At 33.7% G+C, this 13,404-nt stretch overlaps 2 protein-coding genes across 8 annotated transcripts in view; one reads left to right on the top strand and one right to left on the bottom strand.

The window, feature by feature from the left end:
- The window catches only part of LOC137628767 (uncharacterized), an 80,266-nt gene extending 71,459 nt beyond the window's left edge, over positions 1 to 8,807 (bottom strand). For 5 of the 6 annotated variants that reach the window (XM_068359963.1, XM_068359967.1, XM_068359966.1 and 2 more), the window contains exon 1: positions 2,132 to 2,241. The gene's annotated coding sequence lies outside the window, so the exon portion shown is untranslated. Of the gene's footprint in view, positions 1 to 2,131; positions 2,242 to 8,787 lie in introns of those variants that run through there. The other variant, XM_068359964.1, reaches the window with a different exon arrangement.
- An 824-nt stretch (positions 8,808 to 9,631) lies between these two features.
- The window catches only part of LOC137628766 (uncharacterized protein PF3D7_1120000-like), a 67,718-nt gene continuing 63,945 nt past the window's right edge, over positions 9,632 to 13,404 (top strand). For both annotated transcript variants that reach the window (XM_068359962.1, XM_068359960.1), the window contains exon 1: positions 9,632 to 9,678. In XM_068359962.1, the coding sequence (XP_068216063.1) occupies positions 9,647 to 9,678 (32 nt within the window). In that variant the 5' untranslated portion in view covers positions 9,632 to 9,646. The remainder of the gene's footprint in view (positions 9,679 to 13,404) is intronic.

The following is a 13,404-nucleotide window of genomic DNA, read 5'->3' as shown; positions in this document are numbered from 1 at the left end:
CATATATATTTTACTTATAGTGAAGTGTGACAATTCAACTCCAAATCAAATATGACAAACCCAGCTTAGGTTAGAATCCACTTTTTTTATACAATACTGTATATAGGCTATGATATATACTGTACATACTTGGCTGATGGCAATGTGAAGGAAGGTTGGACCAGAGCATTGGGTTGAGCTCAGAGAGATGGCATAGGAAAGACCTATGGTATGAATTCATTGAGGCCTTATATGTACCCTGTGTGTGCCAGAGGATTAAGAGAAAGATACCCAACAAATACTTATTACTTATTCATGATTTATTTTTTTTTTCTTCACCAAAATCCTACCACTAACCCAAGAAGATTCCTTAATGTATCACATGTAAGACTTTGATGGAGAAAAAATACAATGAAAATGTATACCTCAACAGTTCAAGATATGACTTTTAGTGTCACACTATATTATATAAAAAAAAAAAAAAAAAAAAAAAAAAAAAAAAAAAATCCCAGTAACCGTGAACCCTCACCTAAGTTACCTTATTTGACCTTGGATGGCATAATAATAATAATAATAATAATAATAATAATAATAGTAGTCACTTGTCAAAGTAACTCTGCGAATGTTGTCTTTCTTTTAAAATGGATATGACAGGTTGACCTCTATGAAAATAGGTTTTACTTTAATGAAGTACAATATTTAAATGTTAATTGTTTGAAATACCTACTTTATTTATCACGTTTTATTGTTGGGATTAACTAAGAGATACATCTAAATAAAAGTTTTGAGCGAAGCTGTTTGGGAAGCAAACACGAGTCTGCAACTCAAGTCTTATAGTAAGCTAAGGGAATGGGGGTCTATAGAAGGACCTCCAAGGGATGTAGGTCTGTAAGGATATGGCTCCTAGGTTAGGTTAGGTGGTGTCATGATTATTTCCATTTTAAAACTTTTTTCAATCAAAACTTCATGGACTATAAATCTCCCATAATTTGAAAAATACAGATTTTTTTCAAAGTACTTTTTAATAAAAAGATAATTTCTCTAATCATTACAAATATTGTACTACAGTTAATATTTACCAGAAAGTCATACCCCCAATGTTTTGGTAATGCTAAACTCTAATTCAACTTCACCTAAGTTAAGTTCATTCTATGTTCGGGCTACTATGGTATGCCCGTCCCACTCCGATAGCTGTGGCAGCTTTTATAGCTTGATAAGACTGTGGAACCACTACATATATGAAGAATACTACGTACGAAATCTGAATGTTCATTTAATCTTTATTCGCCAATTAATCACCCACCTCCCAGACTAGGCACGCCAGGCTACGGACATTTGTGTTTTCTTAGAATAAATTTTGGGTAGCCTATATGCATTTGCCTAAACAATACAACTCTAGGCTAGTCCATGTTATGTTATGTACACATCCCATTGAAAATCCAGTCCTTGTCAGTACCTGGCAATTCAACTTAATTAACCTACAAATCGCCTGTTTAGGCCTATCAAGATCCCAGAAAGCTGGGAAAAAAGATGTATTAAAATTCCATAAATTTAAGACATTATACAGTCGTTTTTCATTAACATGTTGATGTGAATACAAATACGAAACACCAATGTATAATAATTAACCAAAAAATCACCTGCTTAGGCCTATCAAGAACTCCGAAAGCTGGAAAAAAGATAATTTGTATAAAAGGTCGGAAAAAAAGTTCCATAAAACAAGACATTATACAGTCGTTTCCCTTATAAAAAGTTGACGTGAATACACAAAAAAACACCCATGATATAGTTAGAAATATTTCAAATGGCCTTATGTAGGCCTATCCGTTCCATTTACCTACAAAACCCCCGATAGATGGCGTTTGCAACCAGGATCCCACCTGTCCATACTCCCTACAGTCTCTAAAAACGTAAACAAAACCAAGTTATGTTACAAACCAATATAAATCGCTACCAGTCAAGGCATACAACCTAAAACATTAATATAATTACATCATAAATCGTTTATGACGAGAATAAAACTTTTAAGTTTAAAAGAAGCATAGGAATGATAGTCAATTTCACACTATGGGATAAAACTTCAAAACAATACATAAATGTTGCTATAGTTCACTATTAAACTAATAACCAATGATAATAATAGCTTCCCTACCTTAATACAGTATTGGTTTTACAACGTTGGACGTTTGGCAGTCGCAAAATTGAGCATTGCAACTTAATTCACGCCAGTTACTTCGTGTAGGGTGTTTACACAACAAATAACAGAAAGCTACTAACGTTCAGTGATACCAGATGGGTTAGTATAAAAATCCCCAAAACTCGTGATACAAAAATCCCCAAAACAACCCACAAATCCCCATTTCCACAAATATATTTTCTTCTGTCTTGATCCCGTAGGCTTTACTAATATAGAAATTACTCAATATACTTCATATAAGCGCAAGCCAACTAATTGCAACAATATAAAGGTTTGCTCGTCTTTGTTTCTTCATAGAAATTTGTACAGAATATCCACACCAGACACCGAAAATCCTCAAATCTAGGGATATATCTCCACATCTGGCAACACTGCTAACGTTAAAGATCACGATTAAAGAATAAATAAAGATAAGCAACTACCACCGAAACAATGTGATATTTACATCGGATTAGTTACGAACCCGAAATGTAGATGACGGTGGCGTGCTCCTCACGCGGGCTGTAGCTTTATCGAAAATTGCAAAACAGTATATCACAAGGTATTTGTAAATCTTTTTACATTAATAATTTATTTAACAGATAATTTAACTTTTATAATGACTATTGATATCGAAATGACCTTGGCAATTTATCGCTTTGGAGGGCATACCATGTCGTATGTTTATTGAAGATGGATTTCGAGAAGAGTAGTTTAATAACAAAACATGTGGTTGAAATATTTTATACACAAAATAATACAATAATACTTATATATACTTTATAATTAATAATATTTTATGTAAACCGTTGATTTATTGTTATGATTTTTTATTTTAGATCACGGTAAAAGAACCGATTTTCAGTTTACAGGCAGCCATGCTATTCATACATACCAACATAAAGTTTCCGAAGGACGTACAGTTCGGATAAAATACATGATGTTGTAGTCAGGAAAACATATATTTCTTGTTATATTTATATATTATAACCTGTTATATATTGATTAAAATATTATTAATGGAATATAATCATTAAATTTTATCAAAGCTCCTATCGTTTACGTCGCTCATTGAAAGCAACACTGGTTATTACCAACCGCTCACAACAATAACACCGATCACATTTTCATTTAATTTTACATAGAGCTTATTTACTTGAAAAGAATCATAATCTCTTTAAGGATAATGTTGAATTTAAATACTAGGCATAAATTATAACAAACGCATTTATCACTAATGTCGAGGTATATCTTTTACGAAACTTACGAGTGCCAACCCCGATCAAGCAGGTGGCCTTGTGGTGGACTCGCGGAGCCCAAAGCACTAAAAGGCTCCAGAAACGTAGCCTACGCTTGTGCCATAGTATTCAGTTTATTATGTAATATGGTTCTGCACTTACCATTGGATTATAGTCATATCTTTATCACAACTTTGCGAAATAATAGATAATCCTGCAATCTACACATGTAAAGTTAGACGAAGCAATATAAGAAATTACCACTATGTTTGTGTCCTTTATCTTTGAGAAATTAAAAAATTCAGTAAAACTTAGTTTGCTGTACACATGATCTTGAATACGATACTGAGTGCGAAAAAAGGAAGAACATTTTATTGTAAAAATCACACACCTGGTGTCAAAAATATGACCCATTGCTTGGCTTAAGGCCTAAATTTTATATTCAATTCAACCTAACTCGCCATAGCCTATACAAAACCTAATTGTTTCTTTCCCCCTGATAGGATTGGCATGTACTTGTGAAATAAAATTGGTTTTCGATTTAAGTCTTATTCGATCGAAGATTCCTTGAACATAATTCAAAATAAAAACGAAAGATTCCTTAAACAGCACGCCATGCATGACATGCACTAAAATTTATTCTATGCATGGAACTATGCCAACTAAATAATGGACAGTTTTCTTTCCGCCAGTTTTACTATGATGATCTATTTTTTATTTTACAATGGCATCTTTATCTTCAATTCTGATGTAAGTCTGAGAATAATATAGTCAAAATCAAAGCCTAACTCAGATAGAAAATAAAAAACATCAAGATACACGACGGTCGAGTTGCACCGTAACAGCACAACATCATAATAGTAAAACTTCAAGAAAGTAGATGGCGCTAGCTACTAGAGAGGCTTGGTCGTGAAACATATCATGGTGTGGTTTTGGCGGAGTAAATGTCCGTCAAATACTATTCGGTTTGTCTAGTTTTACTTCCTGATGCATGAATAAAATTTGATACGCATAATAATAAAAACATTATTGACAAAGTGACATTCAGAATCAACGGCGCCTGCTTGTTACCGTAGATGTAATCTCTCTCTCTCTCTCTCTCTCTCTCTCTCTCTCTCTCTCTCTCTCTCTCTCTCTCTCTCTCTCTCTCTCTCTCTCTCTCTCTCTCTCTGTATGAAAGGGGAATAAAATAGAAAATAATGAATCAATTGGTTAAAAATAATTTGTTTAATATAGGTCAACACGGTTTTGTGCCCGGAAAAAGTACACAAACCCAACTGATAGCACACTATGAAAACATATATAAAAATATGATAAATGAAAAAGACACATGTGGTATATCTATATTTTTCAAAAGCCTTTGACAAGGTAGACCATAATATATTAGAGAAAAAAATGGGAAAGCATAATATTAAGGGAAAAATAGGAAAATGGATAAAAGAATTTCTACAAAACAGAAAACAGATAGTGGTTGCAAATGACAAGAAATCAGATGAAGCTCAGGTAATATCTGGCGTGCCATAGGGTACGGTACTAGCTGCACTGCTGTTTGTTATTATGATTTCAAACACAGACTGTAATGTTAGAGACTGTAGTGAGAAGTTTCGCCGATGACACAAGAATAAGTAGAGAAATTACTTGTGATGAAGATAGGAACTCATGACAAAGAGATCTAAACAAAATATATGAATGGGTGGAGATAACTAGGATGGTATTTAACTCCGATAAATTCAAATCAATAAATTGGGGAAACAGAGAAAGAATGTTGGCTAAATGTAAAGCAAAAATAGGAATGCTATTCAGACACTTTAAAACAAGAAAACTGAACACATGATTATGCTTTACAAAACTTATGTGCGTAGTACACTCGTATACTGCAATGTGATATGGTACCCACACTACCAAAAGGATATTGCACAAATAGAAAGTGTACAAAGGTCCTTTACTGCTAGAATAGAAGAAGTTAAGGACCTTGACTACTGAGAAAGACTGCAATTTTTAAGATTATACAGTCTAGAAAGGAGAAGAGAACGCTACATGATAATACAAGCATGGAAACAAATCAAAGGAATTACTAAAAACATCATGGAGCTTAAAAAGAACGGAAAAAGCAGGCCGAGGTAGATTAACAGTGCCCAAAACTATACCAGGAAAACTAAGGAAGGCACACAGGACATTAATCCACTACGCACCAGCATCGATAATGCAGCAACTATTTAATGCACTGCCAGCTCATCTAAGAAACATATCAGGAGTGAGCGTAGATGTGTTTAAGAATAAGCTCGATAAACACCTAAGATGCATCCCAGACCATCCAAGATTGGAAAATGCGAAATACACCGGAAGATGCATATACGAGGTGCCTCACACTGAGGGACCTGGAGGAGCCCAAACATAGAATAAGGCAATAAGGTAAGGCTCTCTCTCTCTCTTATGGCTTCTGGTGATATGGTTGGAAGTGACCTGGCCATTCATTCGAAGCGGCTAGGGTTCAATCCCAAGTATGAGGTAGAAATTTATTTCTATTTGAGCATGATATTGTGTTGATATTTATCCATACTGACTCATTAGGGGTAATTGAATGAATTACTATCAATTGCGTCACCTGGTTTTTCAAAACACGAAATATAGCTTGGCAGCATCTGCAGTGGTTGATGGCTTCTTGCGTCTCCAATGTGGCCACCCACATACAATACCTTAGGTTTCAATTTGCAGCGGGGACCTCTTCCCTGTAACCTCGCTGCTAGTTGCGCTCGGTGTGGTCGAAGCCTAACGGCAGAGCAGTTTTTGTCACATGTTACTTGCATCATCATAAAGACTTGCAGTCTCTCTGAGCTCTTAATATTGCACAATTTCCTCATGATTTACGAGGTTAAAGATATAATAAATGAAAATATATTATTATTATTATTATTTGCTAAGCTACAACCCTAGCTGGGAGAGCAGGATCTTATAAGCCCAGGGGCTCCAACAGGGAAAATAGCCTAGTGAGGAAAGGAAACAAAGAAAAATAAGATATTTTGAGAGTAACAACATTAAAATAAATATCTCCCAAATACTTAATTGATTCTACCTCATTAATCCTTTCTCCTTCTAGTGACATTTCATTTTCCATTGCATACTCCGTTCTCATCATTTCTGTCTTTCTTCTATTTATCTTCAGCCTAACCTCGTGTGATATTTCATGACTTCTGGAAAGCAAGCATTGCAAATTCTGTGGTGTTCTGCTTAGAATGATAGCATCATCAGCATACTTTAGGTCTGCTAAATTCCTATCACTAATCCAGTCCAACCCTTTTCCACCATCACTGACTGTTCTACTTATTGCAAAATCCATGAGGAGGATAAACAACATAGTTGACAACACATTCCCTTGGAGTACTCTGCTGTTCACTGGAAATTCATTTTATAAAAACATTAACTTTGCACTTGCTATGCTCATGAACACACATATCAAATCTACATATTTAAGAGAAATTCCATAAAAACGCAGGACTCTCCACAAAATTGGGCGGTGCACACTATCAAAGGCTTTATCATACTCCTCAAAAGCCACCATTGCTGTACATGTCTTAAAATGAAAATTTGGTCGGTGCAACTTCTACCTTTTCTAAGTCCCGCTTGCTCATCTCTCAGCTTTTCATCAATCTTTCTCTCCAATCTCTTTAGAATAAGCATACTATGTAATTTCATAACAACTGACATGATTGTTATGTCACTCTAATTATTGCAATCAATCAGGGTCTCTTTTTTTTCTTTTTTCTTCACCAACTCTCCTAACTCCCATTCATCAGGCTTTGCCTCTTCATGCCACATTCTACAAAATAATCTTGTAAGTAGTCTGGGAGTCACTTCATTTTTGGTCAGTATAATCTTGGCAGTTATTCCATCGTATCCCGTGGCTTTCCATTTTTTTTTCTATTTTTTGAGGATAGCTTCGACTTCAAACATACTGAATTCATTCATGGGCACATCAAGGTCTTCATCAGCTTCAGGTATATCAATCAAATTCCCCTCATATGTCCCATTCATAACCTCTCTGAGGTGTTCCATCCATTGTCTTTCTTCATCTTCTGTTGCTATAACAGAGCCATCTCTATTTTCTATGGTTAAATGGTTCTTCCTCTTTGCCCCAGTGGAGATTTCATTAATAATTCTAAGGTCAATTCTCACACCATAGCCACCTCCTGAATTCATAGCTTTGTCAGCCTCATCTGCTTTACTGTCTAAATATTCTCTCTAGTCATTCCTGGCTTTTCTTTTGACCTCACTGTCAAAACTGGAATATTTAGCAGTCTCTACCTTGTAATTTTCATTACTTCCTCGAAAACTTTTAATAATTAATATCTGTCTTTGTTTTCTTTTTATAGTATCCTAAGTATCACTTGATATCCATGGCTTTCTCCTTATAACTGTGTGTCCCAAGACTTCACTACTAACTGACTGATATATGTTCTTAATATCGCACCATTCTTCATTAATTGTCTGCTCTTCGTCTCTTAAAGTTATATAAGCTTCAGCCACACCGCACGCGATGAGCGTCGAGGTAGAGGCATGACTTGGGCGGCACGCCAGCCACAAAATATTGCGTGGCCACACCTCTCTTGCCTCCTCACTCTCATCAGTCGAAGATAACCTCTCGCAAACATGACACGATGGTGATGTAATAGGAAATTACTACTGATTAAAAATCTTTGTTTCAAACTGAAAAATAGATTATACAAGAGTTTGGATTCACGATTCTAATAAACAGAGAAGGGAAAATAAGTTAATTCTACAATTAGTATTGCCAGTCTCGTTTGTGCGATGCCAAATTTTATGAATATCTGCGTATAGCACAAGTCTTTTGAATCTTTGTTAGCAACAGCCTTCTTAGACTCAAGCTCACAAAACAAACGTCGAACTATAGACAACCTCAATCTCTCTCTTACCAGCCATTACAATTGCTTCAAATATGATAAAGTTCTTGAAAAATCACCATCCATTTTATTTCAGAATTAACTAGTATTTGCATGAGATATATTGTTTAAAGATACATACGATTTTTTCATAATTGAAATTTTTCCACTTCATCTTTTAGATTTTTTGTGGTTATATATATAGGCTACATATATATATATATATATATATATATATATATATATATATATATATATATATATATATATATATATATGTATGAGAACTTAAATGGTGATTAAATAGGTTGCAAAGCACAAAAAGGCGTAGGCCTACCCACTATTTCATTACCATCCATTTGTAGTTGGTTGTCATATCTTCCATTTAATTAACTTAGTTTTACTCTCCAAAACACCTTCCTAACAAATTTTTGATTAGCCATGGCTAGAACCTAACAACTGAACGTGTACCGCTCAGAAACATGAAACCTCTTACCTCTAACCTTGCTGCTAGTCTTGCCTGGTGTGGCCGAATCTTAAACGTTTGTCCTGTCCTCTCGCATATTTTATTTAATTATTTTCTTCCTAAATGTCAAGGTCTTCTTTAAAGATATTTTTTTTCTGCAAGCGTTTTTATTTCAATAGACCTTTTATTTACTTTAACTTTAAGGGGTGCTTTTCTGTACAGCAAGGGAACACTAGGCTTACTCTCTTGATACTCTATAGGACCTTCACAGTCATTTTATCATATGCATTTCAAGGCATTCATCATTTCACTCTGCATATTGGTCGTTGAAATCACTATATGCAAAAATGTACTATTAAACAGCTATATATCCTTTAAATGCCGTTGAAAGTATGAAAAATATTACTGCAATTTTAACAAACCCACTATTAAATATCTTGTCCAGTTACGCATAATTTTCTTAATTATATTGCACTATGAAATAAGAAATAATGCTTGAAAAAATTGTTAATAATATTCACAATGTGTCTTAATTCAGATTTATTGATAAATAATGTACTATTACATAAATCAGTTTGTAATCCAAACACAATTCATCATTTGAATATTGAAGCTCATAGAACTCCTCTGTCAACTCACGATAATAGTTGAACTATGACACATTTGTCGGTATTTTAAAGAAGATATGAAATATTTGCAATTATGATACAGTATTTGTTTTGGGGAATATAATTTTCTCCAGCAATAGAAATATATAGCACTTTAATTAAGCCATACCGGCTTTACTGTTAATAATTTTTATAAGAATTTTAAAACTACGTGAATGGCGAACTATTCCCAAAACATGATTTAGATAAAATTGAATTATTTCGTTTGTATAACCACTGCCATGCAGCCATCATCAAGCAACCCCCTCCCTCTGTGAGTAACAATGAAGAGCAGCATCCTATGTTCATTTCTCATGTTATAAAAAGAACGTTATATCTTCAATGCACCTCCTTTTAAGTTTTCTGCTTTAATTCAATTAGCTTTTCCTGTCTTAATATATTATTTCAGAACTTCAGGCTTTTGTATCATATTGGGTTTGACATCTCCATGAGCTTCTCACTGCCTAACCTAACAAAGGATGTTTATCGTTACAGACTGGAAAATTTTTCTTTTTATGAAACATGTGTTCCCTATGGAAAAACTCCCACTTTCTTGGATGCTGTATCCGGTCTAAACTCTCTTTAACCTAGCCTAGACCAGGAATTATGCAAATGGCATTTTCAGAGGTACTCAAGTCTACCGCATCTAGACTTGCATGTGGATGTGCTGGACTATATCCCCTAGGACCCCTTTTAACTTAACTGGAGCCTTTGTATATCGGCGGCCAGTTCCTCGCGCGTTTATTATAGGTGGACATCGACTAACATAAACTTCCCCCCCTAACCTACAACACATGTCTTTACCTACTTACCTAACTTAGGGCTAACGCCCCCCCGGCGACCATTCCCCCCCCCCTTACACTGCCTTATTCTAAGTTATCCATAACGATACATACAGGAGGCCGCTATTGTACATACACCCCACTTACTTTTCACTTAATGCAACTTAAGGATGCTTCGATACCTTTACCGTAATTAAAAGTGGTTCTGTTGTTCTATTATTGTGATAAATTATGTCTAGGCTACCATGGAAGGCTTACGTATCATTATTACCTGAGCCTATTCTTAAATTCTATTTTGATTTGCCATGTAACATGTTTTGTTAGGATTAGGTAATTATAGACGTGGTTAGCAATAAATAAGTCTCGATTGTCATTAGACTCTGCCCGTGATTGAATTATTGTTTCGTTCCAGTTATTATTATTATTATTATTATTATTATTATTATTATTATTATTATTATTATTATTATTATTATTATTATTATCTATTTTGATTTTAATATTTGTTTGTTTCATCATTAATATCAAAATAGATGAAATTATTATTATTATTATTAATTTTGATTTTAATATTTGTTGGTTTCATCATAAAATAAAAATTAATGAAATTATTATTATTATTATTATTATTATTATTATTATTAATAGCCAAGCTACAACCCTAATTGGAAAAGCAAGGTGCTACAAGCCCAAGGGCACCGACAGGGAAAAATAGCCCAATGAAGGAAGGAAGTAAGGAAATAAATAAATGAGGAGAACAAATCAACAATAAATCATTCTAAAAACAGTAACGTCAAAACAGATACGTCATATATAAACTATAAAAAGACTCATGTCAGCATTGAACAAACTCTTCAAGATCGCGGGACCCGTTATGAAAATAGTAAAGTAAATAAGTTTGTTCTAAACTAACATAAATAAAAAAAAATAATAATAAAATATTTCCCCAAAATAGTATAATGACTATCTGAAATAATTGACTAAATAGATAAACAATTAAGTATTAAGTTTACGGTTTGGACATTCGAGTATTTTTTTAAATATATATATATATATATATATATATATATATATATATATATATATATATATATATATATATATATATATATATATATGTGTGTGTGTATATATATACATATATATATATATATATATATATATATATATATATATATATATATATATATATATATATATATATATATATACTGTATTTCTTTACTGTGCATATTGTTTTTTTGAAATGTTTATATATCGACGGTTCACATGCAGTCTGCGAAACACGTCTTGACATTCAGATCTCCCTGGACAATTCTATCCTGCTCGTAATACTAGGCAGGCAGTTAATTCTAATAGCCAGGCCTTCTCCATCATGAGGCTCAATACTACACAGTATTCTAGAAGTTTTATTCCAGCCGTGACCAAGTTGTGGAATGATCTTCCTAATCGGGTAGTTGAATCAGTGGAACTTCAAACGTTCAAAGTTGCAGCAAATGTTTTTATTATGACCAGGCTGACATGAGTCTCTTTATAGTTAGTATATGACATATCTGTTTTGACGTTAATAGTTTATGCATGACATATTTGTTTTGTCGTTGTTACTGTTTTTAGAATGAGTTATTGTTAATTTGTTCTCATCATTTATTTATTTCCTTTCCTCACTGGGCTATTTTTCCCTATTGGAGCCCTTGGGGTTATAGCATATTGCTTTTCCAACTAGGGTTGTAGCTTGGTTAGTAAGGGTGGAAGAGCTTATGTCGTTAGGCAAAACACGGTGAGTGTTCCTCTGTTAAGATAAATGTTTGTTCACAGACAAGCGGTTTATTTTGTATCTGTGCGATATATTAAGTATTTTTTTGGCGTTGCAACTTTGTGAATTAAATTGCAACAGCTATAAAATGTCATGGCGGTTCCAAGTGTATTCACCCAAGACCACACAATTTTCCATCAGATGATGACATATTTGCCCAGAAGAAAAACTTTGACTGCTGAGTTTAATGCATTGAAGGGCGGTGTTTTTTGGGTGGCCATGTGTTGCGTTCGTTCGTACGTCCGTTCGTTCGTGGAGTATTACAGCCAACTCTTTTGTTGGCACGGGCCTTTCCCTTGGTCGGCCCGTAGACATGTGTTGCCAGATGGGTTTGTCTAAAGATCCCCACAACTCATGATAAAAAATCCCCAAAACCCATGATAAAAAATCCCCAAAACTCATGATAAAAAATCCCCAAAACCCATGATAAAAAATCCCCAAAACTCATGATAAAAAATCCCCAAAACTCATCATAAAAAATCCCCAAAACTCATTATAAAAAATCCCCAAAACAACCCAAAAATCCCCATTTCCACAAATATATATTTTCTTCTGATCCTGTAGGCTTTACTAATAGAGAGACATTACTCACTATACTTCATATAAGTGCAAGAAAACTAATTGCAATTTGCAACAATATAAAGATTTATTCATCTGTTTCTTCTTCTGGTCAATGCAGCGGCCGTGTGTTGCTTTGTCGATGCTCTGCCGTCCAAGCCCCAAGTCTTGATTATATAGTCTTTGCCTTAAACCATTTTTTTTATTCTTATAGGTTAAATGTATAAGGTACTGGAAAGGAAATTATTGGCAACTGTTAATTCGCAAAGAAAATTTCTTGGTTGTTCATTTGATTCTCATGAAATATATGAAGAATCTGAAAATAGGTTTGAATTTGATATTGATAGAAATTGAAGTTTTGATTGGAGGTAAAGAAAAAAAAATTGCCAAGGAATTATATTAACCAGTAAATATTTTAGTACATGTCAACTTTTCTATTCTTATCCTAAGAAAGATACATTTTTTGACTATTTGGATCCACTGTATTTTTTTTTTTTTTTTTTTTACCGTAGGAGGATTTTAATGTTATGATTTTATGATTTAGTTATTAACTATTAATTTTATTGGTTAATTTTCATTTACCATTACAACGAGATAAATAACCAAGTCTAAAACTAGCCTAGGTCACTTTAGCTCCCAGGTTTATGCATATAATGATCTTAATTTTTTTAATAAATATGTTGAACCTAGCATTTTATATAGTTTGAGCTACATTAGGGCTGTAGGAGGCAAATCTTTGTAAGTCTATTGTGTAATTCTGTAATAATTTGTACTTACGCATAAAAAAACGGAGTTCATTATGTTTTCAGGTAAACTTTCCAATTAATTTTTATTTCAAGGGTTAAAT

This window comes from Palaemon carinicauda, chromosome 36, assembly GCF_036898095.1.
Source record: "Palaemon carinicauda isolate YSFRI2023 chromosome 36, ASM3689809v2, whole genome shotgun sequence".
Classification (NCBI taxonomy): domain Eukaryota; kingdom Metazoa; phylum Arthropoda; class Malacostraca; order Decapoda; family Palaemonidae; genus Palaemon; species Palaemon carinicauda.
The sequence above is the reverse complement of the archived record's forward strand: the minus strand, read 5'-3'. Positions and strand labels throughout refer to the sequence as shown.